At 40.3% G+C, this 27,737-nt stretch overlaps 1 protein-coding gene across 1 annotated transcript in view; it reads left to right on the top strand.

The window, feature by feature from the left end:
* Positions 1-27,147, top strand: part of LOC126401795 (collagen alpha-2(V) chain-like) — a 48,220-nt gene extending 21,073 nt beyond the window's left edge. The window contains exons 2-55 of the mRNA XM_050063299.1: positions 4,483-4,701; positions 4,774-4,998; positions 5,472-5,488; positions 5,593-5,625; positions 5,740-5,772; positions 7,011-7,064; positions 7,485-7,577; positions 7,675-7,749; positions 7,860-7,904; positions 8,036-8,089; positions 8,170-8,223; positions 8,319-8,372; positions 8,595-8,648; positions 9,257-9,310; positions 10,219-10,263; positions 10,343-10,396; positions 10,488-10,532; positions 10,661-10,714; positions 12,139-12,237; positions 12,362-12,406; positions 12,495-12,593; positions 12,716-12,769; positions 12,869-12,976; positions 13,079-13,132; positions 13,241-13,339; positions 15,235-15,288; positions 15,400-15,498; positions 15,579-15,632; positions 15,735-15,788; positions 15,879-15,932; positions 16,038-16,091; positions 16,218-16,262; positions 16,370-16,468; positions 16,587-16,694; positions 16,843-16,896; positions 17,060-17,113; positions 18,467-18,520; positions 18,664-18,717; positions 18,823-18,930; positions 19,027-19,080; positions 19,225-19,278; positions 19,987-20,148; positions 20,243-20,350; positions 20,459-20,566; positions 22,293-22,346; positions 22,465-22,572; positions 22,690-22,743; positions 22,872-22,979; positions 23,123-23,176; positions 23,269-23,376; positions 25,111-25,465; positions 25,553-25,743; positions 25,870-26,112; positions 26,197-27,147. Coding sequence (XP_049919256.1) covers positions 4,483-4,701; positions 4,774-4,998; positions 5,472-5,488; positions 5,593-5,625; positions 5,740-5,772; positions 7,011-7,064; positions 7,485-7,577; positions 7,675-7,749; positions 7,860-7,904; positions 8,036-8,089; positions 8,170-8,223; positions 8,319-8,372; positions 8,595-8,648; positions 9,257-9,310; positions 10,219-10,263; positions 10,343-10,396; positions 10,488-10,532; positions 10,661-10,714; positions 12,139-12,237; positions 12,362-12,406; positions 12,495-12,593; positions 12,716-12,769; positions 12,869-12,976; positions 13,079-13,132; positions 13,241-13,339; positions 15,235-15,288; positions 15,400-15,498; positions 15,579-15,632; positions 15,735-15,788; positions 15,879-15,932; positions 16,038-16,091; positions 16,218-16,262; positions 16,370-16,468; positions 16,587-16,694; positions 16,843-16,896; positions 17,060-17,113; positions 18,467-18,520; positions 18,664-18,717; positions 18,823-18,930; positions 19,027-19,080; positions 19,225-19,278; positions 19,987-20,148; positions 20,243-20,350; positions 20,459-20,566; positions 22,293-22,346; positions 22,465-22,572; positions 22,690-22,743; positions 22,872-22,979; positions 23,123-23,176; positions 23,269-23,376; positions 25,111-25,465; positions 25,553-25,743; positions 25,870-26,112; positions 26,197-26,343 — 4,673 coding nt within the window. The 3' untranslated portion in view covers positions 26,344-27,147. The remainder of the gene's footprint in view (positions 1-4,482; positions 4,702-4,773; positions 4,999-5,471; positions 5,489-5,592; positions 5,626-5,739; positions 5,773-7,010; positions 7,065-7,484; positions 7,578-7,674; positions 7,750-7,859; positions 7,905-8,035; positions 8,090-8,169; positions 8,224-8,318; positions 8,373-8,594; positions 8,649-9,256; positions 9,311-10,218; positions 10,264-10,342; positions 10,397-10,487; positions 10,533-10,660; positions 10,715-12,138; positions 12,238-12,361; positions 12,407-12,494; positions 12,594-12,715; positions 12,770-12,868; positions 12,977-13,078; positions 13,133-13,240; positions 13,340-15,234; positions 15,289-15,399; positions 15,499-15,578; positions 15,633-15,734; positions 15,789-15,878; positions 15,933-16,037; positions 16,092-16,217; positions 16,263-16,369; positions 16,469-16,586; positions 16,695-16,842; positions 16,897-17,059; positions 17,114-18,466; positions 18,521-18,663; positions 18,718-18,822; positions 18,931-19,026; positions 19,081-19,224; positions 19,279-19,986; positions 20,149-20,242; positions 20,351-20,458; positions 20,567-22,292; positions 22,347-22,464; positions 22,573-22,689; positions 22,744-22,871; positions 22,980-23,122; positions 23,177-23,268; positions 23,377-25,110; positions 25,466-25,552; positions 25,744-25,869; positions 26,113-26,196) is intronic.
* Positions 27,148-27,737: the final 590 nt, after the last annotated feature.

Below are 27,737 nucleotides of genomic sequence, written 5' to 3'. Positions count from 1 at the left end.
GTCACCACCTGCAGAACCACTCCTTTATTGGGGGTGTCATGCTAATTGCCTATAATTTCCACCTGTTGTCTATTCCATTTGCACAACAGCATGTGAAATTGATTGTCAATCAGTGTTGCTTCTTAAGTGGACAGTTTGATTTCACAGAAGTGTGATTGACTTGGAGTTACATTGTGTTGTTTAAGTGTTCCCTTTATTTTTTTGAGCAGTGTATATGTTAGTCAGGTGATTAGAGGAGTGGCTGAGGCGTGGTCCTGCTCCTGAACCTAAGTTAAACAATTAACTCCATGTATATCTCTGTAGGGATCCTTTCCATAATGACGTCAGACAATTAAAATAACAATCTAACCCAGTTTAGTGGATGTAAATTGACAGTGCTCAATTGTCCCCAAGGATTACATTGCAGCCTGTTTCGTGGCTAACAGCTGCAGCGGTCTTGTTCAACACTGGACCAATTTCAAAAACTGTTGTTCTCATTAGTTACACAAAAACATGGGAAAATGTGGTCCAGGTTGAAAAATACCAAACTTACCCTTTAAAGTAACTGTAACAATATTACATGACAGGTAGTTAGCTGGGTCAGAACATCACATTCTTTATGTTCCAGAAGGTTAGATACAATAAGTAGCACAATATAGCTGAGGAAAATTGCACACATACATTTTGCTGTCAGTCTCATGATTGAAAACCCCATAATGATGCACAGACTTCATCTTTACTGCCAACTGAAAGGGAATCAATCACGCTACTGATTACTGTTCTGTCTCATGAAGATACCTGCACAGAAAATGGAAAGATGTACTCCCACAATCAGATATGGAGCCCAGAGCCGTGTCGGATCTGTATTTGCGACACGGGGACTGTGGTGTGTGAGGAAGTGGTGTGCGAAGAGCTAAATCACTGCCAAACAACTGAGGCCCCAGAGGGCGAGTGTTGCCCTGTGTGCATGGACAATGAAACTGGTAATAAATATTTAAGAACCATTACAAACCTGAGCAGATTTAAGTGTGGGTCTGTATAATCCATAAATATCCACATTGTATTTATATTGTATTTTGTGGATTTTTATGTGGTTGAAAAATAGAGACATTTATATTTTCTGGAATGATTACTGTAGAAGAGGTGATCATTTTTACTGTGAAATAAAGATGATGAATTCCAGGTACATCTCTTTTGGTATGAATGTTTTCACCTCTTTTGAATCCCTCTCTATCACTTGTCATAGTTTTTCTTGTTTGCCAAAAACCAACAGTGCCCAAAAGTCCATCCATTTCTTCATCATTTTTGTGTTTTTTAGTTTTTATGCCTTTATTTTCCTGTCTTTTTGACTCTTACATTCCTTTGAATCTCTACTGTGGTGCTGTTTTAATAAGATTGACATGAGTATTTCCAATATTTTGCCGATATATTAAGCTGTTCTCACTGAAATCAAGTAATGAATACCCACTGTTAATAGACAAATTATTTAGTTGTAGGGCATTCTCACTCCCAGATCGTCTAATACCAGGCTTCAGATATAGACAAACCAAAGTACCCTTTAGCGTCTATATGAGACGCACCAGGCTATGTTATTATTAGATGCCCTACATGGCCCTACGCATCAAACTACAATGCTTAATGGTACCTAAAGCATCATAGTTTGATGCGTAGGGCCACTGACCAAGGGTCTGTATTTGACGAAATGGGAGTGTGTTGATGTTTGTTACTATTGCTTTCAGTGTTGAGAACTCTTGAAATGTAATCATTTACAGATCACTGGTTACCCTGTTAAAAATGTAATAAGCAATGTAACTATTTTAATGTATTCATCAAAGTAATGCAACTTTTTACATATGATTATTTTTCTAAGAAATGATTCATCATTTTTTCTTCTACATATAAGCTGACTCAAAAGAATATATTTGGATGTAACCCCTTTGTAATCACCAACATTTTGATTAGTAACTGTAATTTAATTATATATTTTTTCTCAGTAACTGATTTGTTACATTAATTTTGTAATTCTATTACATGTAACATGTAAATTAGAGCTTATGACTTGACAATTTAGTCATTAGTATGCTCAGTTATCACCATTTGTTATTTACAGATGCTCATAAAAATAATATCTACGATGGTCCAACAGCATAAAGATCATGCTAAAATCACCTCAGTGGTTTTGAGAAGCTAAACTAGCTTAGCGATGCATATAAGGTCGAGAAGTTTAGGTGTGCATTGCATGTAAGCTTATAAACTCTCAATGTATCATTCACTAAAGCTGGGTTAAGTCATGCTTCAACTTAGCATTGGGTTTTTCCAGAACAGGAACAGTTGAGAAAACCGAGACTGAAAACCTATAACTAGCATGCATGATGATGTACACCAACTAGCTGACAAACATCAACCCCGGGTACTGATGTCAGTTGCTGTTTTTATTTCACAAAGATTCCTGCACAGAGGACGGCAAAGTCTACTCCAACAATCAGATATGGAACCCCAAGCCATGTCAAATCTGTATATGTGATATGGGGACGGTGTTTTGTGAGGACGTGGTGTGTGAGGATGTAGGTGACTGCGAGACCAAAGAGACCCCAGAGGGCGAGTGCTGCCCTGTGTGTTTGGCTGCGGCAACGCGGCCTGACACAGACACTGGTAAACTGGAATGTCACCTGCACATCTGTCTGTTCTGCAGATGCATCCTGGTTATGTTCCTGCAGTTTGTGTTGACTTCACGCAACTTCAGCAGTTGGATAATGTTCCCATCTGTGTCAGGACTGCTGCTGCTTTTTGTCTCCAAGCCTGAAGCCCTCCTCTTCAGGCTCCATCCTGTGCACACAACCTCGAAATGTTCTTTTTAATTCTACATTATTGTGTTTGGAGTTTCCCTTTGACTGTACTGTCACTTTGCAAAAGGAATACATTCACTTTTTGCCAGATAAGATCACTTCTCAACCTACCTTTGTGCGGCAAAACGCTGGTGACAATCTACTGCTACACAAGAGGAAGTTGTGCAAGTAGCTTATTTACCAAATAAGGTGTATTCCTCTGGGAAATTACTGCCTCCCTTGCCATGATCCATGCCATGTTGTTGATTGCGCTTTGTATGCACTTTTGATGATGATAGTTGCCGCATTTATTAGTCTTTTTGCTTATTGTGAGTTGCTTTCTATTTAAGCACCAATTAAAGCGTAAAGTATTTAAATTATTTTTTTTTTTTTAAAGATACAGTTTTTAAAGCCCCTATGAGTAGAATTTTACAATTTGTGACTTTGCAGACTCCTTGACACCCCTAGGGACAATGAGATGAGTAGGCTGTGCCAGGATTGTCTCAGTTTTCTATAAGCAAAAACTTGTGCAGAATAATTTGGAGGATGCTTAAATAACAAATAAATCTACACATAGGGGCTTTGACAACAGGATTTTAGGGTAATTGTTAGTGTGAAAATCAAGCATGTTAGAGTCAGAATTTACGATTTGGTCTATGAAGAAAAAGTTTGACATTTTGGCATATATGCTTACACACTTTTTTCCCAAGAATTAGATGAGAAAATAAATGCCACTCCAATGTCGTTATGCTAAATGTAGTGGGTCGCTTAGTTTAGCTTAGTTTAGCTTAGCTCAGCTTAGTTTAGTATTAAGATTGGAAGCAGGCAGAGACAGCTGGCCTGGCTCTAGCCAAAGATAACAAAATCTGCCTACCAGCACCTCTAAAGCTCAAGCTAACTGGCCTCCCTGGTAAGGCATGGCAATTTTATTTATATAGCACATTTCGGCAGCAAGGAAATTCAAACTGCTTTGCAAAAAACGCTAAAAGCTTTGAGACAACAAACATAGGCTATTACAAAAGGACATTAAGATAAAATTGAATACGTCAATAATGAGCAATTTTATGACAATAGAAAATGAAAACGAGCTAAAATATTGTAGTGAATCACTCACGAGCAGGAGACCAGCGTAGCGTTCGGGGAAAAAGGCCCGTTTATTGTAAACTCCACAAAACTCCGGTAGCTCTCCAGGGGGGTAACATGTAAAGGTCTCCGTCCCAAACTCAGACTCATCTGGTCTAGCACCCTCACTTCATAAACACACACAATACCCAGCGGGGGCATCCCTCCCCCTCTCTACTCCACCAATCTCCAGCCCGCACACTGACTGACAGCTGACTCCACTCATACCACACTCATCACTGCCCCCAGGGTCGCTACAATATACTAAGACAGGTATAAAATACAAGAATAAAGGTTACAGCAAACAGAAAAGTCTTCAGCCTTAATTTAAAAGATCTGAGAGTTGTAGCAGACCTGCTGTCAAAAACCAAACCCTGCTTCTTCATGTTTAGTCTTGACCCTGGTAACTTGATATCTAACATATAGACATAAGCGTGGCATCATTTTTCTCATAACTCTTGGCAAATAAGTGAAAAAGCAAAAAATGTTGAGCTATCAGATCGGACTTCAATTACTTCAATTTAATTTAACTCTTTTATGTTTCTGTTTCATGAAGATACCTGCACAGAAAATGGAATAGTCTACGCTCACAATGACATGTGGAACCCTGAGCCGTGTCGGATCTGTGTGTGCGATAAGGGGACTGCTGTGTGTGAAAACGTGGTTTGTGAGGACCTCGGCAACTGCAAGGACACTGTGACCCCAGAGGGCGAGTGTTGCCCTGTATGCTTGAGTGCAGACTCAACATCACTTCCAAGTGCAGACCCCACAACCGGTAAATAATATTTCTTGTTACATTATTGAGAGGTTAGTATGCCGCTACTTTTAAAAAATATGTCTTTTGCAGCTGCAGATGAGAAGAAAGGGGACAGCTGCACGGTCGATGGGGAGGTTTACAAGCACAACGACATCTGGAAACCAGAGCCTTGTCGCGTGTGTGTTTGTGACAACGGTGTCTCCATCTGCGACGAGGTGCAGTGTGAGCTGCTGCCAAATTGCGAGAAGGTCGTCACACCTGAGGGGGAGTGCTGTCCTGTGTGCGACACCTTTGCCAGTGCCAGCAGGATGATAGGTGAGAAGAGTTAGCCTGTTATTACAGTAATTTACTGTAAAGCAGTGATGCCACTGTGTGCTGACACAGCTTGGGGTACACTTTTACATCACTGCCGCAGGTTAGACCCATTGAAAGTCCGCAAGATTTTCAAGGGGCGTTACATTACCCTTAATCATAGAGTGCATTGGAAGATTGGTGTGGAATAACTTTGACAACCTTTTAAGGATCCAAAAAGACAAATTCTATCAAATTTGGAATAAATGGATCAAGCTTTTAACAGTATGTGATGGGCATATGTAACATAGCTAAACACAAAGCTATGTAATTTACATACATGTGGGGATGTGGGTAAATAAAGATGTATGTGTATAGATGTTAAGGATACACTTAAATACATACATAAATCATTCAGGTTTAGGAAGGTATACCACGATGCAGATAAGTTGAAGTATAAATGTCTTTAACTTTCATTTTTGTTTGTTTTCCTTCAGAAATTATGGGATTCAAGGTAAGTCATGATTCATTCTAACAAACAAGTATTAATATCTAAAACAAATATAGAAACATTAGTTCTTCAAATGAAAACAAATTGTTGATATGTTTCCTTTATAGGGACAGAAAGGTGAACCAGGTGATATCCCTTATGTAAGTAATTTCGCAACATAAACAATGTATTTGCAGTTTTATTTTTATTTATTTTTTTAATTATATTTCAACTACAAAGACTGTTTTTTTTTTGTTTGTTTGTTTTTTTTCCAGGTGGTGGGGCTCCCTGGACCTTCAGGACCCCAGGTGAGTTTTTATTGCATTATCTATTACTGTATGTCAAAGTGTACAGTATATCTTGAGAATTTATATGTATGTGTGGAATATAGGGTAAAAGAAATAAATTAGAATTGAGCAGTGATACACAGGGCCAAATCTGGCTGGCAATAGGGTGCCAGATGGCCTGCTGACCATTTCTAAATTCACAATATAAATAAAAAGATTCACACTTGGACATATTGTTTTGTACTTTGAATGTTAATAAGGTGCCAGAGTTCATAAAAAAGCATCAAGTACCAGGGAAGGATCCCCTCAGACCCCCTGACAGAGGTCCAGGTTAATTATTTATATTAATTATTTGTTTGTTTATTAACTGGACCCTGGCCTCCTGTCATTTTACCAAAGTGACCCCCAGGCAACACAAGTGAGTATCCCTGAAATAGTGTTTTTTCAAAATGATCTCCCATATAATAATCTCCATGCACTAATTTTGACACTAGAGGGCACTAGAATGTCATAATAGTATTCATGACTGGAGAACAACCTGTGGAAAGCTGAAGGGTGTTGATAAAGTGCAATAAAATATATTATTATTAGTGAACATTCTTTTTATTATAATAATTAAATGTATTTATAGGAGCCTTTCAAAACACTCAAGGACACCTTACATGATGGTTAAAAAAACAGGAAGCAATGTATCCATAGATCATTAAAATCAAACAATTCAGTAACATACATCAATAAGTTAATAAAACAGACACAATCATATTGTAGTTAAAAACTAGGCATAACATCATCAGTCAACAGTCATCATCATTTATACTTGATAATGTTTGCCCAAGGAAAAACTGCAAAACTCTTGAATTTTAATTCAGATACATAATACAATTTTTCAAAGTATTTTTATAATAACTGTATTTTATCCTGTATTTATGCCTCTTGATTTTTGCTATATACATATTTTTTAATTATTTCATTTTCTCTGAATGTGTTAATGTTATGCACCAATTCATTAAAGCCAATTCCTTGTATATGAAAACTTACTTGGAAATAAACCTGATTCTGATTCTGACAACGGCAGGATGGTTTGCCAACCTGCTTTCTAGGAAGGACAAAGACAGAAACTGTGTATACAAAATTCTGACAATTGATATTTTTGAATGCTATTATCATGACTGTAATATAATGTTGTACACTTCTAAGAGATGTTTATAGTTGTATACAGCAATTCTCATTGATTAAAATCTCTTGTGTTTATGATTCAGGGTCCTCCAGGAGCTCAGGGACACACCGGACCAAGAGGCTTTAAAGGCAGACGGGTAAATCTGAATGAATATTTTAGATGCTGTAAATCTACAGGCTAATCTGCTCATGGCAACAGCCAGCAATTTGCCTTTGCACAGCTCAAACTGTGGGTTTTATCTTTGTCGTGGTCTGTAAATTTCTGCTTATTGCATGCAACTTAAGATTGCTGTCAACACACAGAAAACCTTTTGTAAGTGTAGGAAGATGGTCTGTTTTCAGTGTGGTTAAGCGTGTTTTATTTTATAGTAATAATAATAATAATAGTACATTGAACTTCTATAGTGCTTTTCAAGGCACTCATTCTGTTTTTGTTTTTGTTTTTTGCTTTTCCATATGTCCTGCACTTACTATATTCATGTTGCTTAATACATACACTTTACTCCAGTGGTTCATCTCTCCCTCTCATTAATCATATTTCACCACACACCCTGCAGGGATTCCCAGGGCCTCCAGGATTTGATGGAGAGCCCGGTGTGCCAGGAAATCCAGGAGAGCCTGGAGCCCCAGGACAACCCTCACACCCTGGGGTGAGTTTTTTCCCAGAATCTGCACATTGAACAGATAATGAAATGACTCCTCTGCAGCAGTTTGAACATTTCTTTTGAATAATTTACTTCCCAAAAGGGCAACCTGGTGTCACAGATGTCTGCAGGTTTTGGTGAGAAGTCTAGTATGGCTGGGATGGTATCAGGATCAAGGGTGAGTGCTGTACAGGGGAAAAAAAACAGTAAATTAAAGTTTCATATATACAAAGTTAGTACGTTTGCCATAATGTTTAAATCACAGTGTATGAAATGTTGCTTTTTCAGGGTGAGGCAGGACCACGAGGACCTCCAGGACAGCCTGGGCCACAGGTGAGTTTTGGCCTCCTATCAAAGATTTAAAGGCTTAATTTTGATTATATGTTGTCACAAGACTTGAGGTAGGAACATAGTAATGTTGTATCCTGGCATCAGAAGTGACTGTCATTACCTCCTCTCCTCAGGGCCCAAGTGGTGGTCAGGGAATTCCAGGAGACGCTGGAGAACCAGGACAAATGGTAGGAACATTTCTGCTTCTTCATTTTTGATTTTTGTGAAATGTGTGTCAGTAATGACGGTTTCTTGTGTTTCTTTGCAGGGTGAGCTGGGTCACCGCGGACCAGACGGGCCACCAGGAAAAGCTGGACCTGATGTGAGTCGAACCTACACAACAGTTTATGATATGTTGTTAATTATTTAAAAGCAATGATCATTTTTAAACACTGTTATTTTACTTTTACTGCACAGGGAGAACCTGGACCTGCAGGCGCTCCAGGAGAGCCAGGATTTCCAGGATCTGTGGTAACCTGTTCCCCTCAGCGTTCACACTAAAATTGCATGAATCACAATACCGTTTATCATGACCAAGTAGCACAGTCAAGCCCAGAAGAATGTTAGGAGACGCACTTGATTCAGTATACACTTCATTTAAAATAGAACCTATAAACGGTGATCACAATCTGTAGACATACACTTCTTCCTCTGCTTAGTGTGTTTGTTGATTCTTTCTTTCTTTAAATGCAGGGTGCAAGAGGATTCCCAGGACTTCCAGGTCATCCAGGACTGAAAGGTCACAAGGTAAGTCACACAAACATTGCCATTAGGGATGCAACGATTTAGTGGTGATGTCGGATATCAGGCCAATACTGACTCTAATAGCTGGATACAGTATTGGTGACAACGAGGCTGATCTATTCAATTCATTTCTAAGTTTATGACTGATTACACAAGTGCGTACTACGTCATGCTAACAACAAAAATGTTGGATGTTTGGAGGTATTTTGCACTTGCAATATGTGGTTGCTGGTGCATGGTTTGCTTTTTTAATAATAATAAAACTTCAGTAAATCTAAATCTATGTATTCTTTCTGCAAAGTTAGGACAGAAATGTTTTAAGTCTAGCCTGATGCTGACTTACACATAAAAGAACTGGCACTTTCACACTGTGAGGTACAGCTTATTAATTCAAAACAAGCATGGGATCTGTGCTCGGTATCAGCCAATACCCAAAGCTCAGGTATCAATATGAGGACTGAAAAGGTCACATGGGTGCATCCCTGCACTGCACAATTAAAAGTCATTCCATGCTATCATCACTCCTAACTTTTCATGATTATTTTTCAGGCTTTTAGGTTAGAAACATCAAGAACTTACTTCCTGTGTGTGACTTTAAATCTCTTCAACAGGGAATGTCCGGTCTTGTTGGGCCAAGAGGTGAGACTGGAGCTGTTGGAACCAAGGTGTGAATTTGCTTTGTCTCATCTTGTGGTTCTCAAAGTGTACAACTCTATCATATTATAAATATATTCAGATCATTATAATTCTACCGACCTTAGAAATATTTAGCATGTACCATTTTTGGGTGGCAGTAGCTCAGTCCGTAGGGACTTGGGTTGGAAACCGGAAGGTTGTCAGCTTAAGTCCCCATACGGACCCTTGACGGGTTGAAGTCATTAGATGGGTTGGTTGGGCTCAGCTGGTTAATAATGCCAAGGTCATGGGTTTGACCCCCATACTCGCCACAGACATGCTCAGTCCATAGGGTCTTTTGGGAACCAGAGGGTCACTGATAGCTAGAGAGGTGCCAGTTCACCTTCTGTTTCTGCATGTGTGTGTATTACGGGCCTATGTGTATATGACAACAGAGAGAAAATTTTGAATTTTCCTTTGGGGATTGATAAAGTATATCTTATTCTTCATCCTCTTCCTCGAACCCTTTAAATACATTCTGTAACCCCTTTTCTGTAATGTTTTATGAAATGTCCCAAAATAAGTAATAAATTAATAATTTAACCAACATATGACCCTATATAGAACCACTAACTTTTTGTTCTTAAATACAGGCACATAATACACAACACATACGCTGACATGATGACATGACAATATAAACTCCCAAAAAAAGACAGAGATAAAGAAAAAAATACATTTAAAAAAGGCACCCAGGGGCGTAGTGGGTAGAGCAGGCATCCTGTATACAAAGGCAATGTCCTTGCCACAGCGGCCACAGGCTCAATTTCAGCCTACAGCCCTTTGCTGCATGTCATACTCGCTCTGTCTCCCCCCTTCATGCTTCAACATCAAATATAACATCACACAGACACACATAATGCAGTTTTAACATGGGTTATGTCTTTGTGCTCTGTAGGGTAAATCTGGTACTCCGGGTGGAATGGGTGCTCCAGGCCCACAGGTAGGAAACTCATCATCACAGCATTTCACACAGAGTCAGGTGTTGGTGATAAAGATGCTGAGCAGGTGTTTTGTTTCAGGGACCAGCGGGCATGCAGGGAGAAAGAGGCAGAGCCGGACCAACTGGTCCTGTGGTAAGAGAAGCAAAATGTCTTTATTCAGTTGGAAAAAGTGTTAAAATATAAAACGGTGATGCATGATTGAGGTGTTTTCTTTCTGTTGTAGGGAAAACGGGGTGCAGCCGGCCATGTTGGCAAACCAGGTCCTCTGGTAAGGACCACATTTATCAACTTAATTGAGTCAAATCAAATGTAAATTGTGAACTTGAACCCTATAATAAACCCAAAATCCCTGTAAGCTTTGTTTTGAATATTTGACAATTTTTTATTTAATCACAGGGTCCAATGGGAATCCTTGGAGTGGCAGGTTTTCCCGGTAACCCAGGAATGAAGGTGTGACTGAACAGTTTTATGTCATAATATTATAATTAACGATTTGGGAAGTTTTTTAATCCATTTTTATCTCCATTATCTTGCTGTGAAATTATTTATTGTCTTGTAGCAAATTGTCTATATTGGCAGCCTGTTAGGTAACAAAAACACACATTGACCATAACCTCAGTTCATTTTATCTCACAATAAAACACTGCTGGATGAAAGCTAAAACCGATAACTGTGTTGATAAAGGAACACACAGCTTTCCTGACTTGACAGGATAATTAGAGAAAATGACAGTGGTAGAATCTAAGTACATTTACTCAAGTACTGTACTAATGTACAGTTTTATACAACTTTCTACTTCTACACATTTCAGAGGCCAATATTGCACTTTTTATTCCACTACATTTACTGGATAGCTTTAGTAACTCGTTACTTTTAGCAGGTTTAGATTATTAATACAAAATGATAATAATAAGAATAGATCAACTAATAAAATATGATGTAATATTTTAGGATACATACCCTGTGGTATATAAAGTAAGCTGAATTAGCTCCACCTTTAGTAGCTGCAATATTCGAGGGATGAACACAGAGTGCTGCAGGGATGACCTTTTTTCTGCAGGCTGATCCAGATGTTAATGTCACACTGATTTCTTCAATATAAATCACAAACAGTGAAAGTCTCTTAAGTATGTGTTAACCACAGACCTTATTCCAGGCATCTAACCAAAAATCCACTCAAAAAAAACTGATTGACTTTGAGACAAGGGAACCAAGAGTGCTAAAACGCTAACTCATTTCCAGCTTTTATTTTATTCTGAGATAGGCCATTCTACATAATGAGTGCTTGTACTTGTGGTACTTCAGGTATATTTTGATGCTTATACGTTTGTATTTTCACTTAAGGGAAATTTTGAATGCGGGACTTTCACTTGTCACAAGGGTTGTAAGAAAATATCGATACACCTGAGTATTTCAATATTGAATTCGGTAATACTGTATCAATTCTCAGAAGCACTGTATCGATTTTTTTTATTTTCTTAGTTTGTTTGCCTTAAGAATCCTGCAAGCATTTTTATTCTATTTTTACTAATATTGGCAAAAGTTAACTTTTTATGCAGATGTTTATGTTCTTTACACTATGACAGATTTCCTAAAATGAGATTAAAAATCGGAATATGTCACCTTGCCTACAGTATCACAATATATCGTGATATATTGAATTGTAACCCCTGTATCTTGACGCATATCATATTGCCAACTTGCCAATACACAGCCCTACTTGTAATAGAGTAGTTTTACACTGTAGTATTGATACTTGTACTTCAGTAAAAGATCTTAGCACTTCAACCACTGCCAAAATCTGACCCCAAAATTTTAATAAAATAATTTTTAAAAAGTCCTCAAATTTGACCTAAGTCTGTCCTCTGGTGCAGGGTGAAGCAGGACCGACAGGCGTCAGAGGAAGTCCAGGACAACAGGGACCCAGAGGGGACGCTGGTCATGTAGGACCAGCTGGACCAACAGGAAAGCAGGTTTGTTACAGCTTCATCAATCTGATTTAGTTTTGGGTATTCCTGGGAAAGTGAGCACATCCTGTTGGACTTTATTCACCTTTGGATTAACATAACGAGTAAAAAAAAAAAATGTTTTTAACAGGGTGCTGAAGGACCTGATGGAACTCCAGGTGCTCGCGGCCAAGCTGTAAGTATCTACAAACTGCAAACTCTGTGAACCATTTTTAGCACTTGTCTGTGAATCTTTTGTGATATCTGCTTCTTCTCCTCCTCAGGGTATTGCAGGTGTCCAGGGTCCATCAGGGCTGTTGGGTCCATCTGGTCCCCCTGGCCCTCAGGGAACTACAGGAGCACCAGGACCAAAGGGCCAACTGGTAACCTCCCTCGCCCTTTAGCATGACTCCATTTCCACCTCTGTAACTTTGTAGCTTATAAAACTGAATGCACTGGGAGCTTTAATGTCTTGATCTCCAGTTTATCTGATGGTGTTTTACAGGGTGAAGTTGGAGTGCCTGGATTCAAAGGAGAAGCTGGAGCCAAGGGAGAAAGAGTAAGCTAAAAGACCCTTTATCATCCAAAAAATAAAAGTTAAAAACGATGAAAGCTAATTGGAGGAGACTGTTTGACTGATTATTGATTGCTGGGTTAGGGAGACCATGGTATTCCAGGTCCACTGGGCCCAATGGGAGAGGACGGAAAGCGTGGACCCAGAGGTGATGGTGGATCTATCGGGCCTCCAGGACCTCCAGGAGAGACAGTGAGTCAACTTTTACTTCATCTTTTAAAAACAAAACTTCTACAGAGAGTCCTTTTCATGACTTCAGGGCCTGAAATGTAATGGATACTCAATTTGTTTTAGGGAGCCCCCGGAAATAGAGGTTTCCCAGGTGCAGATGGTTTGCCAGGTCCTAAGGTGAGTTGACTTCACATCAAAATACACATAATGCCGGAGCATAACTGTCGTTAATTGTGATTATTCTCGACCATGACATGTTTTTTTGTGTATCTTTGAACCAAACAGGGAGCCCAGGGTGAACGAGGACTGCCAGGGTCACCTGGTGCCAAAGGTTTAAATGGAGATATAGGACGTAATGGAGAGTCAGGTTTAACAGGAGCTCGGGTAAAGCACACACGGCACACATTATTACAGCATTTATTCATCACTTTACTCTTATATAGTAAAAAACTACCCACAAAAGGCAGTTAGAGCAACTTCACATGGGCAGAAAATCTTGTATTTGATGACCTCAAGTGGTTTAACTTTTCACCCTGCTCCAGTGATGTAGAGGTGTACACCAGGATGTGTCAGTACACTGTGACATCACTGTCAGGTGTGGTTACAGGTTCAAAGCTTACAAGCAGAAAGGGCGGTGAAATACTGCTTTTCAACCTGGTGTTAAGTTACTCTTTAGAGGGGACCTCGTGTTCACTGTCAGGACAAACTTGTAATTTTGGTTTTCTACTAGAACATGTTAACATGCTTTAATGTGAAAAGAAACACTTTATTTTCCTCTTACTGTCTTTGCTGAAACACCTGTATTCACCCTCTGCCTGAAATACTTGAAATAAGCACTTGTCTCTATAAACCCCCCCTCCCAAAAAAGCCCAGTCTGCTCTGATTGGTCAGCATTTCTGGATCTTCCACAACTCTGTGTCTCTGCCCTGTCATTGCAGCCGCAGAAATGACTTTAATAGACAATAGCAGCAGTGCGTTTCCCTAATGTTAGCATATGCCTACATGTACCAGGGCAGCTGGGAAGTGACTGTGTAAAGCGTCACTATCTCCCGTTAAAAATCACCAATAAAAACATATCAATACAATCGGACATGTTCCAGCAGGAATATTATCCAAAATCTGAGAGAAATTAACATCAGCAACTAAAGATTACATGTCTCCATCACATTAGCATATAGCTACATGTAGCAATACACTTTCTCCCAATGAAAATCAGGGGGAGAAATTAACATTAGCAACCACGTTTTCATGTTTCTCTGATGTACGCATGTAGCATGTAGATTACAAGCACTATCAGCTGTGTACCTAGAACAGATGACCACAAAGAAATCTCCCAAGAGTTGTGATCATTTTGTCTTGAAAGTAGAAAAAACACTTGGATACAGAATATTCAGAATGGTCTGAAGCATGAGGTTTTTGGTAACAAGGATTACTTTTACATACATTTACCTCACTATTTGAAACTTTGGCTACACTTTATTTTGCATTTTTACATTTTTAACATGTGAAATCTGAAACGGTATTTTATATGATAGAAAATAAGGAGAAGCCTTTTAGGTTTTCCTGTGAAGACTGTCAACAGTTGAAAATGGCTATTCTTTCAATTAAAATGAGTTAACACCTATGACGAACTATAATGCACTACTGTGCACTTAAAGAAATTTTGTGTCACTCATAACTGGGTAAACTTTGGTAAGTAGGGACATACAATATTTTGTTTATTTCAAGATCCCCCAAAACTTTAAGGTAACCTGTCCAAACAGGCCCCAAACCACATAATACCAACTTGAAATTAAATGGTAAATGTCAGAAGTACCATTGTCTATATACAGCAGGGGTGTCAAACATACAGCCTGTGGGCCAGACCGACACACCAAAGGGTCTATCCAGCCAATCCTGTCAGTCAGCAGCTTCAGTTCAAAAGAAAATGTATCAGGAAATGCATGGATAGATGCACATGTAATGACAGTGAGAAGTAGACTGACTGAATGTGGAAAAACTTACTGTTGAAACTGCACTTACTTTTCTTAAGACATCTCAGGTTGTTTATCTATTTTGTAAAAGGATGGACGTCTACAGAATACAATTCTTTACTCAAAAAAAGGGTAGAAGATATTGGAGCTGGCCCATGGAATGAAATGAGTTTGACACCCCCGATCTAGAGATAGAGCATCTGTTAGTGTTCCTGTAAGATATTTAGAGAATATTTATTTTGAGAAGATGCAGCTCTAGAGACAGGTATTGAAGGTTGTTCTGTAACTGTGCATCTTATTTCACAGGGTCTGACAGGACTTATTGGTGCCCAGGGGTCAGAGGGAAAGCAAGGACCACAAGTACACAAAACTTTTTTTATTTTCATGACTCATTTTAATTTCCCTAAAACAACCAAATAAGGAATCATTCTTGGTAGACTGCACGTATTAATGTTCTTGCGGTCTTTCCAGGGCTCAGCAGGAGATGATGGTAAACCAGGCCCATCTGGTTCTACTGGAAACCGAGGTGCAGGTGGACCGATGGGTCTGCCAGGACCAAAAGGCTTTGCTGTCAGTATTTATGTATTTGAATCATTTTAATTATATATTCTGTGCAGCAACAGATGACTAATGTGGTTCCTGATTTTTAGGGTGATGCTGGAAAGATTGGAGAGGCTGGTAGCCCCGGGCCTCCAGGTCAAAGGGCAAGTCATTTTCTCTATTGATATCATTTATACATCATACATGCACACATCCGTACAAATATACCTGCAGCTATACTGATAGATACTGTGTCTGTCTTCTAGGGTGTGCATGGAAAAGACGGAGAGGAGGGCGCTGCTGGTCCAGCCGGCCCCGCTGTAAGCATCTAACTGTTGACACAATCTCATCATCAGTGATTTGATGACACGATGTTTAGATGAATTTATATTCTGTTTGCTTTTCTCCAGGGTCCTGCAGGAAAGAGAGGAGAGCAGGGACCACAGGGACTGCATGGTTTCCAGGTACACTGCACCCCATAGTTATAAGAATATATGTTTATTTCAGTGTATTGATGTCATTCTTGTTCATTATTGTTATTTGCATTAAATACAAATTGAATTCTTTAGGGTTTGCCCGGAACTCCAGGACCACCTGGAGAGCCAGGAAAACCAGGTGATGAGGTATGACAAATTTAATTATTTTTAATTCAGCCTTAAGTTATATATTGTACAATAATAAGTCATCAACATACTAAGATGTTTTTCTCATCATACCACAACAAGCAGAATATGTTTTTTGTTTTCCAGGGTCTTGCTGGAGAGGCTGGGGCTGGTGGAGCTACAGGTCCAAGGGTAAGTCCATTACTGTTCATATTTAAATCAGTCAGCCACAAGTCAATACATTTAATTATTTTTTGCAATTAAGAGGTGTTGCGTTTAACCTTTGTTTGTCCTTGCAGGGAGAAAGAGGGCCTCCAGGAGAGAGAGGTGAAATCGGGCCCAATGGGCTGCAGGGACCTAAAGGTAGTCCAGGTGGACCAGGACCAGATGGGCCAAAGGTACTGTAACCATGAAATCACTCATGCAGAGACACTAAGTACCAAAACCTCACATAATATATTTTAATTTGTTGCATGTAAATCTTGTTTACACTGAGCCTTACTGTGTCCCTTTTAGGGTAGCATTGGTCCAACGGGTTCTCTTGGAGAGCCAGGAGGTCCAGGACTTCAGGGAATGCCAGGAGAGAGAGGTACACCAGGACCTTCAGGCCCGAAGGGAGATGCAGTAAGTAAAAGATAGGATCATCTGCAAAGAGGCAGAGATACTAATTTCTCCTCTAACATAACCGTCAGTCGAACAAAATATCCTCTACTGATGTCAGCAGGTTGTTGAAGGAAATTAAGCCACTGATAAAGGTGATTTCTTCTAACAGGGTGCAGTTGGAGAAGCTGGACTCGAGGGCAAAGCTGGAGCTGACGGTGCACGGGTGAGTCGTGAACTATATGACGTTTTTGGCAAAATATTTTACCTGATGGCACAAAGACTAAACATATTCACTTTTCGGTCACCAGTTGCTGATAGTCATGTACAACTGAGTTTTATTTTGTCTTATATGATATTCTAATATTTTTTGAAAATTCTATTAAAAGGGGCTTCCTGGTCCTGTTGGACCTACTGGTTCCAGTGGACCTAATGGAGAGAAGGTGAGCCCAAAACCACAATTTTAGCATGAATTCTTAAGCCTGGAAATGTTTGTATAATTAGCCAAATTATTATGTTTCAGAAAAGAAAAAAAATATATCAACAATTACGCAAAAATGACAATGTTTGACTGAAGTTGAGTCATAGATACAGAATTAAGAAAGTTCTAAATGAGGGTAAAAGTAAACAATAATGAGAATCTTGGTGCAGAACAACAGGATGGAGGGAGTAACCGTTTTCAATTTTCAGTTCAAAATGACTGCTGTTTAAATAAGTCCACTTTTGAATTCAATTTAAAGGTACAGTAGGTCAAGTCAACTTTATTGACTTGACCTTGACTTGAATCGGATGGTGTGAGGAACAGAATTCTCGAGTTTCGGGGCAGCGATAGAGAAAGCCCTGTCCCCATAACACTTAGTCCTGGATCTCGGGACAGATTGGTCAAACAATCTCAGCTCTCTTACAGAGTGATATGAGGAGAGGAGCTCTATGATGTAAGAGGGGTGAGGCCATTTAACACTTTGTAGACAAACATCAGAATCTTAAAATGTATCCTGTAGTCAACAGGCAGCCAGTGTAGGAAGGTAAGAATGGGGGTAATGTGCTCCTTCTTTGTTGACCTGGTTAAACTCTTGCAACTGCATTTTGGACTAGTCTGTTGATGTTGTTTGGCTCTAAGGGGACGTAGGCCTGCATGTCATCTGCATAATTAAAGTAAATAAATGGAGGAGAGGATTGGACCAAGTATGAAACCTTGGGGTTCCCCATAGTAGATGGGAACTAAGGAAGAAAATGAGTTACTCATAGAGACAAAGAACGATCTGTTGGATAAATATGAAGAGAACCAGTTTAAAGACCCCCACCCATTCCATTAATCTGTGATTGAGAATGGCGTGATCTACAGCGTCAAAGGCTGCAGTTAGAGGAGGAACAAGAGGATGGAGCAGTTACTGAGTCAGCGGCTAGGAGGAGGCCATTTGTTATTCTTAATAGGGCTGATTCAGTATTGTGAAGGTAACTTTTATATATATATAAAAAAAAACAACAACAACAAAAATACATATTTTTTACTGAAATTGCCCCTATATCCTGACAGTAAACCATGATTTGTTTGTACGAACACGTCTCATGTACTATTGTCAGCATATAGTGACAGTTTCAGCAGACATGCCTTTTTTTTCTTTTTCAATAGAAGATACCAACTGTAGACTTTAATGAGCACTGGATATGTGGCCTGCACATAAACCAGATGCTAACTTTGAAAACTTAAACCTGTAAAGTTCTGTATCATTCCAGGTTTAGATAAAATGAAAACCTAAAGGAATTCATTTGACTTGACCTTCCCTTTATTTCAGGGTGAACCCGGCCCACCAGGACCTACAGGACGCAGAGGCACTAGAGGAACTCCTGTCAGTACAACATTCTATTTTACAACAGAAGTTAAATTAAAGTGACATTGCCCTTGAATGGCTATATGTCTACTCCTTCCTGATAAAGTGTGTGTGTGTGTGTGTGTGTGTGTGTGTGCATGTGTATGTGGTGATGTTAACAGGGTTCAACAGGTGAGCATGGTCCAACTGGTGCTGTCGGCTTCCCTGGACCTGCTGTAAGTGGCTGCTAAAGTTAAAGTTATCGTAGGGCGGATATGTTCAATATATACCAACAATTAACTCATTAATGCTTAACGAAAAACATCCTGTTTGTTTCCCAGGGTCCCGATGGTCAGCCTGGAGTCAAAGGTGAAGTGGGTGAGACAGGTCTGAAGGGAGAGGGAGGAGCACCTGGACCACAGGGGATGGCTGGGAAACCAGGAGGACAGGTACACTCAGTGAACTACAGTGGGAAAAAATGTCAAACAAGTCAGCTAACTACAATTAATCACTCCACTTACACTGCTACTGATGTGTGTTTTTAGGGACCTGTTGGTGTGACTGGACTGAAAGGTGGCAGGGGAACACAGGGCGCAACGGTGAATTAGGCTCAATATTTTTACATGTTCAAAGCCTTTGGTGTTTTAACAGTGTTGTTGTGCTTTCTAACATGCAATAAGTACTCAGGTGTTATCATTTTTATAATTAAAGTGCATCTTTCTTCCTCTGTTTTCTTCCCACAGGGTGCTCCTGGTTTCCCTGGGCTGCCAGGAGGAGTTGGACCAGCTGGAGCTCTTGTGAGTTTTTTGGTTACTAGAGATGTAACGATATATCAAAATTTTCAACCTCATGATAACAATGCCTCCATCATCATGGGACTGTGACAAAATATGCCATGAGATTGTGTGATTATTTTGCTAGTATAGCTGCCTTCTAATATCTAAATTGTCGGGGCTCAACATTTAACGTTTGCCTGGGGTACGTTAACTCTGGGCTTGTGCCTTTGTGCAGTTGTCAGATCTGGCAAGTGTAAAATAAATGTGATGTATTTACTCCTGGGTCAACGATGTCATATATGACATAAAGTTACCAATGTTAAATATCTCTGGAGTCCTGCATGCAGGAGACTTACCTTTTTTTTTGCCCAGAAGCTAACACTAACCGTCATGCTGCTCCAGCAAGGCCCCGGTAAATGGACTGCACTTGTATAGCTCTTTCTAGTCTTGTGACCACTCAAAGTGCTTTTACATAATATGTTACATTCACCCATTCACACACAGTTACACACTGGTGGCCGAGACTACCATACATGGTGCCACCTGCTACTCAGTAACCATTTACATTAGCGGTGTGTATTGGCAAGAATTTATGGATACGATACATATCACGATACAGAGGTGACGATTCGATATATTAGACTTGGTTAAGTGTTTTTCATACTTGCTATTAAGTCACATTTGTATTTCCAAAATCTGTACTGAGGGAAGACTACGTGTGTGTTTCAGGGTGCTGTTGGAGCAGACGGGCCAATAGGTCTTCCAGGAAAGCCAGGAACTCCTGGTATTGTTGGAGAGAATGGAGCTCCAGGACGTCAAGGAGAGAGAGGACATGCAGGTGCACCGGGTACCCCTGGAGAGAAGGGAGACTCTGGAGAGGATGGTCCTCCGGTAAGGTGCAGGTTGGAGTTCACTGTAGCATTCATTTTAGGCTGTGCTGAACACAAATAAATCCCGAGGTGTTTGTCTTGTGTTTCTCCGTCAGGGGCCTGATGGGCCTCCAGGACCTGCTGGCACAGCAGGACAGCGAGGAATCGTGGGTACGCCTGGATCGAGAGGAGAGGCTGGCATGCTGGGACTGCCAGGTCCTGCTGTAAGTGTTCCTTCTGACAATGTTTTTAGCATCACAAAGTGATATATCTTGCTTTAAGAATGTGGTGATGAAAAGTTTAATTATTTGAACTTTATATTTATTCCTCAGGGTCCACCTGGAAAAGCCGGAGCTCCTGGAGTTCAGGGCGGCAAAGGGCCTGCTGGAGGAGTTGGATTACCAGGAGCCACCGGGCCAAGAGGTGATGCCGGCCCTGAGGTTTGTCAAGTCTATCTTAGTCACCAACAGCTTTTCTTTGTCATTCTTTAGCTGGTGGTTATATCTGGAGTTACGTTAGATCAGTGCTGCTTATTTCTTGAAAACATGAATATATGACTTTTGGAAATTGGTTTCAGATTTTAGCACCAAAAACAGACTCTCTTACTATTTGGTATTCATTCATTTCTCTAAAGTTATTAGGAATATGACAGCAAAAATACCTCAAAAACTGCAATTATGTATTAGATTGTCATTAATAATATATGCAGTTTGGATGTTTTTTTTGTCTCTGCCCCCCTTGGCACGCCCATGTTCAAACAAACCACAGCAAAAGTGCCTTCTTGCAGTGGAGAAAACTGATTTAGGTGTGGATGTTTTCAGTTGCCTCTTTGTCAGCTCCACTAAATAAGTGCTTAACTTCTGCTCCTATGTCTATTTTGCAAGTGTTGGTGGTGCTTTTTGTGGTTGGCACTGAAGGTGGTGGCATTTGGCTGTCACACAAATGAAGAAATCAACTCACCAGTTTGTAAACTCTGCTCATGCGTCTCTGCTAGCTGGTTAGGATGAAGGTTTTATATGTAAACTTCGGTAAACATCAAGGAAAAGATGGAGATGATAGGCATCAGCATCCATATCTACATCTGAGGCACCAAGGCAGCAGAGAAGGAATCTAACACTGGCTGTGATCCTGATGGCGTGGATCTTTCTGCCTAACTTGCATCCTGCTAGGATAATAAACTGTATGACATTGGTGCCCGCATCAGTTTCCAATGTGATATCAGAAACTATCAGAGGATTCTGTTGAGAAAAAGGGAGAAGGCATGTGTTTTATGATGAATACGGACTGGCGTGACAGTGGAAATATGAAGTGCTGTCCCATTCCTGCCCTCCTTGTGCCACAGGGGAAATAAACACTCTGGATCATCGCTGTACACCATTCAGAGGAGGCTGCAGAGCAAAGTCATTGCCCTCGTTTAAAGCGGGGGACGACCATGCAGCCATCATGTCGAGATCAAAACATGCAAGCAAACTACAACACATGCACCCAGTGACATGAGAGACGGCGCCAATTAGAGTCTGGAGCCCATTCCAGGACACTGTTGATATCACCAATAACCGTTGAGTCTGTGGTGGATTTAATTTGTGAAACAGAGGCAACTGTACCCAAATCTACAGTTAAATCATCCCACAGCCAGAAACCATGGATTACCAGAACCATCTGGAAACATAGTTAGTATAGAGTATAAAGCAGCAGCCATCAATGTAAGAATTACATGGCACAAGTTAAAGGAGCTGAAAGGATTGCATTTCACTGGAGATGTGCCTTGTATGACTTCATGTGCCAAATAAATTACTGATAAAGTGTCTCCCAAGGTGGTCTTAAAATTAAGAAAACATGATGCGATGCCATAAAGGCTTCTCTGTATGCTTTCTACAAGCTGGTACCCTTGTTATTTTCTTCTCTGCCCCTCAGATAGCCTAAGTCCACCACTGGCTGTCCAAGTATTTAAAGTTTGGTATTGCTGTCATCAAATAATACTATGTATGAATCAGAGTCCAAAATATCTTTACGAGTTTCGTAGACTTTATACGGCAGCAACCTTTAAAAGAGGTGAAAGTTTTCTTCAAAGCAAACAAATATTTGTGAAAAGACAGGTAGGTCTAACTACAAACAAAAATGATTTCAATATTTTTTATTTTTATGTCATAATTTGTATCTCCTCAGGGTATTGCTGGAGCAGAGGGACCTCCTGGGACAGATGGCCTTGTTGGAGAAAGGGTAAGATCCCATACATTGTGTGTTTTTGCTTTTATTTAAGCAGTGGACTGGATTTACTAATGGTACCATGCGAATGGCTATGTGTGCTAATCGCTGGTGTGTGTTCATGTGTTTCCAGGGAGACAAGGGTAATACTGGTCCTGAGGGTCTGGCTGGAACTCCAGGGTCTCCAGGAACTGAGGGTCCTGTGGGACTGACGGGTGGTCCTGGACCAACAGGCGAAAACGTGAGCTTCACAGACAGAGATAGTGCTAATATATCACGTCAATTACATACTGATAGCACTCTCAATGCTAATTGCAAAGTCAGTTCTGTCATTTCTTCTTGCTTGTTTTGTGTTTAGGGTGCCAGAGGTGTCCCTGGACCCCAAGGAGCACCTGGAGTACGGGGGAAAGTGGTCAGCATAAAAATACTATTTTTCACCTCACTGATACACAAAACAAAAATTTAGTAATTAGAAAAGGTGCTTGTTTTTAGTGTGTTTTCCAATGACATGTTGAACTGTTACTGTGTGTTTAACTTCAGGGCCCTCAAGGACCACAAGGAGATAAAGGAGCACCTGGAGAACAAGGAGAAAGGGGCCAGAAGGGACACAGAGGTTTCACCGGGCTCCACGGTCTGCCAGGAATAACTGTAAGCAATTGTTTTTAATTTTAACAACTTCAAATACTCATTTATATACTCCAGCCACTGTTCATAGTTACTTCAGAGAAACATTAAAAACACAATAACATTGAAGGTATCAGACGTTGAAATGTCATTCTTTTCTATTTCAGGGTGCTACAGGTGAGCCAGGAGCGACAGGTATTGTTGGACCAGCTGGGCCAAGGGTAAGTTTATCATATCCAGTTAAACTATGATCAGTGTAAGTGCTGTTCTGCCTTATTTAATAGTGTATATTTCTCACTCTTTTACCGCATAGGGTCCTCCAGGAGTGGTGGGTCCCCCAGGAAAGGAAGGAAACATTGGTCAGCCCGGACCAATGGGTGCTCCTGGAAGCAGAGGTGCCATGGGTGACATCGGGGCCCAGGTGACACAAGATTCTTTTTATCTTCTTTATATTTCAAATAATCAACTTATTGGTATTATCCATACACTGTATAAAACAATAATTCTAGCCACTGTGACGTCACCCATTGGTTTGTGGACTAGTCTTGAATTAGACTTTTTGACCGTTGCCATCTTGGATTTTTGGAGCCAGAAGTGACCATATTTTGGACAAGAGGATGGAGCTAACAGTAATGCTAGCTTGGTTAGCATGGTGCATTTACAACTTTGGTTAGCTGTGATAATGCTAATGCTAATTTTGCAAAGAAGAAACAGGCTTAAAACCATTAAAATAAAATTAACTTACCTGAAGAACATGTTACTCCTTAGAGCAGGCCTATTCAGTTGGCAGCCCGCAGGCCATATCCCGTGCAGAGGCAACCTCCAAGTGGCCCAGCTAGGAATGGGTACTGAGACCCGGTATTAAACAGCCAGCAAAATTTATCAAGACTGTAGTATTATAAGCTCTGCCGTTATCGGCTCTTATCATTACTTTTTTAAAGTTTTGGTTTCATGTATCATCACGCTGCAGTCTTTCTCCTGCTTTCTGCATGTTGAGGCTGACCTCCTCCACACAAACACAGACATACTCAAACATGACAGAGTGAAGTCAGACGACAGCAGAGAGGCTGCGGAGCAGATGAAGGGAATATAACTACAAGATTACTCTAGTTGACAGCAAGTGCGCTTGTTCCTATAAGTTAGTGCAATTAAACCTTTGCCTGTAGAAAGTCAGGGCTTTATCAGTTTTTGTGTTCAGCATGTATAAAGCGATATTTCAATCTGCTCTGTCCACAGTCTCTCATTCAGCACCGTCGTGGTTTACAGTTGCAGTTTACACAAGCACATCATGCTATAGCGACCAATAACAAATTGTTAAAAAACAAACTAAAATGAAAACTGTCTGTATGTCACTTAGTTTGCTACCTATCTTAAATGTACCTGAGACAGCCGACCTGCAGATAGTGAGTGTCCTCAGTAGAGGGGGGACTGAGAGCAGGAGGAATGGCTGGTACTGATGTGCTTATATAACGTAACTCAATATTGTGATGTCAGGAGGAATATTTATTTTATTGACATGTTAGGTTGTTTCCAGTGAGATATTACTGAGTTTATATAGTGACTTTGTTGTTGTAAACATGACTGTTGCTGTCATAGACTGTATAAAACTATATCCTGTGTATCTTCCTAAACACTTGAACCTAAAGGAGAACATCAGAAAATGAGGGAGAAGGGAGAGGGAATGAGAGAGATGCCGGTAGAGAGATAAAGTGTGTTATTAGTTACTGTTTATGTGACTTGTTATCCTTCTGTGCGTTGATAGCTAGCTAGTGTCTGCATTGCATACAACTTTGTGATGTTCCTTGGTTAGATGTGAGGCTAAAAATTATTTTTTTTACCAATTACCGAATTATCGAATTACGATTACCAAAAGCTTGAAAAAGTTTTCAGTGGATTGCCTGCTGCTGAAAATGTCTGGCCCATCGACATTTTCTGGTTTAAAGTATGTTGAAAATTCAATTTGTAATTGAATAGCCCTGTCTTAGAGGGTCTTTTATTACAACCAAATGCTGAACAGGACAACCAAAATGTAAAGGTTATCTTTATTGAAGTGAAACACACTGAAAAAGTGACAGCTACTGCTACCCTTATACTCTGTAAACCACTTGCAAGACAAAAATCAAATAGAGAAAAAAATGTATCTTGTCTTTCTCAGGGTCCACCTGGTGACGATGGCCCACCCGGCCCTCCAGGCCCCCCTGGACCTCCCACCGCAGCTGTGGAAGACCTCTTTGCCGCCCCTTATGATTACGATAAGGGCTTTGTGCCAGAAGCTGTGGAATTTGTTGAGGACGATGTAGCTGCTGATCCTCCACCACTTCCCGAGATCAACAAAGATGAAGCCCTTCCCAACAAAAACTCAGCTGTCCTCCGTGCAGACACCGGCGTCCATGCCACACTGAAGACCCTCAGCGGACATCTGCAAAACCTCCGCAGTCCTGATGGTAGCCAGATGAACCCTGCCAAATCCTGCCAGAACATCAAGGAGTGCTACCCTCACAAAAAGAGTGGTAAGGGGTCTGTTTGTCGTCTTTTCTGCTAATTATGTTTTTAGACCATTATGAAACCTATTGATGTCCCCTTGCACTTTTAAACAGGTGAGTACTGGATTGATCCAAATCAAGGAAGCACAAAGGATGCCATCAAGGTCTTCTGTAATATGGAAACTGGTGAAACCTGCATCAATGCCAATCCAGCCACCATTCCTCGCAAAGCCTGGTGGACAAAATCCAGTCCCAGTGCCGACAAACTCATCTGGTTTGGAGCAGACATGAGCAGTGGAACTAAAGTAAGAAATTGAGAGACATTTATTTCGTTTTTTTCAATTTGTTTCATTCAAAACGTTATAAAAATGAGTGTCTAGAAGTCTGATATCAAGCATTCCCTGTGTGTAATCATGTCAATCTAATTTCAGTTCCACTACGGAAATGCAGATGAGCAGCCCAACGCGGTGGCGGTTCAGCTGAAGCTGCTGCAGCTTTTGTCCAAAGAGGCACACCAGAACATCACCTACCACTGCAAGAACAGTGTGGCTTATAAAAATGAGAAGAGCACCAACCTGAAGAAAGCGCTGGTCCTCAAAGGCTTTAACGGCCAGGAGCTGAGAGCACTAGGCGTTAACCGCCTCCGATACACTGTCATCGATGATGGCTGCTCGGTAAGTCATTACCAGACACCTACATTTGACAAAAATCTGTTAGAAGGTACTTCTACTAAGGTATTTGTCTTTTTATCTCCTTAGAAATCAAACGGAGAGTGGGGCAAGACAGTGCTTGAGTACAGGACTCAAACTTCTGCCAGGCTGCCCGTCGTGGACGTGGCCCCCATGGACATTGGAAAGCCTGATCAGGAGTTCGGCCTGGACATCGGTCCTGTGTGCTTTTCATAAAACAACACAAGATGGACAGAAATCGCCCTTATTTTTTTAGAGGAGTAACATCATCACCAGAAATTATAGTAATAAATGGACTCCTCTATCTGTGAGCATACAAGTTGATGAATTCTTCTACACATGGCTGCATTTCCCGTAACCTGTTGAAGTAGTGTACTTGCTGTGTGACCAGTAGGACGCTGACGTAATTTATTCACCTTGTCAATGAATATACAGTCTGGAGCACCAGTACTGTACAGGGAAATGCATGTGAGTGGAAAATAAAGTCTGAGGTGCTAACATGAAATTTATGTATAAAAACAAAGAGTTTAGATGGATTGTAAACTTGCATAAACTGGAAAAACAGCCGATAATATTAAAGTTTAAAGAGAACTGAGAGCAGATTGCATAAGAACTAAAGCAAATAAAAGCATTTTCATTTGGCTTTTTTCCAGTAAATGCACATCCAGAGGCCAAGATAGGGCAAGAGTTAATATAGCAATGACTGTAGTTCTTAATTTTAATAAAATAAACAATGAAAATCATGCTTGAACCTAAATTATTAAGTTCTGTGCAGGAACTCATTTACTCATTCAACAGAAAAACCGTTGTATCTCCTTTAAAACTTAAACTGTAAATGCAACATATGGCTGTAAATTGCAAATTATTTGTTTGTTTGTTGACTATTGATGTGGAATAAATGTCTTTCTTTGGAATGGCTGTGCTCCTCCCACAAACCAAAGGCAGAAGAGTTGAATAAACACATGAAAATGAGTTTAAAGGTGACCTATAATGCCTTTTTCGTATTTTGTGTCTTTATAGTGTTACAATGAAGGATGTTCATATTAGAGGTACATATACATGTAGAAGTAATCCCTGTGAGCAGAAAGTGAGGGGTTCAGACTGTTCTGAAAACTTGTTGAATGAAATCCCTCTGATTGGCAATTCACCTCAGCACACAAGAAGACGACTGGAGTCAAGAGTGGGTGAGACAAAAAAAACCCCCAAAAAAACCTGTTCCATAAGGTACAAGTGTTATTCTTTAGCCACTGAGCTCTTCAGCAGAAATATTTCATGATGATTTGTGTTATCGTTCACTGGTGCACAGTAAATTTGCTCTGTTCTTTCAACATTGGATTGTGTTGTTAATGTGCTAACTGGCAAACTAGCAGCAAGACGGTGTACCGGTTTCCCTTTTTGAATGACAAATACAGACTACCACTGTCTACTGGTATAAAGAGTTATTTCCTTTAACGCAGGAGCAGAACGTACATTCTAGTTGGCCGTCAGCTGTTGTCTTTGTGTTGTGTTCATGTGCAACTGCTTGGCTGAGACATATTCAACATGAGGTAACAGTAGGCTGTTGTTGCCTCTAGTTCTCTGAAGCCCATTTGGTGTGTCTGGGACTTTAG

This window comes from Epinephelus moara, chromosome 15 (genome assembly GCF_006386435.1).
Source record: "Epinephelus moara isolate mb chromosome 15, YSFRI_EMoa_1.0, whole genome shotgun sequence".
NCBI lineage: Eukaryota > Metazoa > Chordata > Actinopteri > Perciformes > Serranidae > Epinephelus > Epinephelus moara.
The sequence above is the reverse complement of the archived record's forward strand: the minus strand, read 5'-3'. Positions and strand labels throughout refer to the sequence as shown.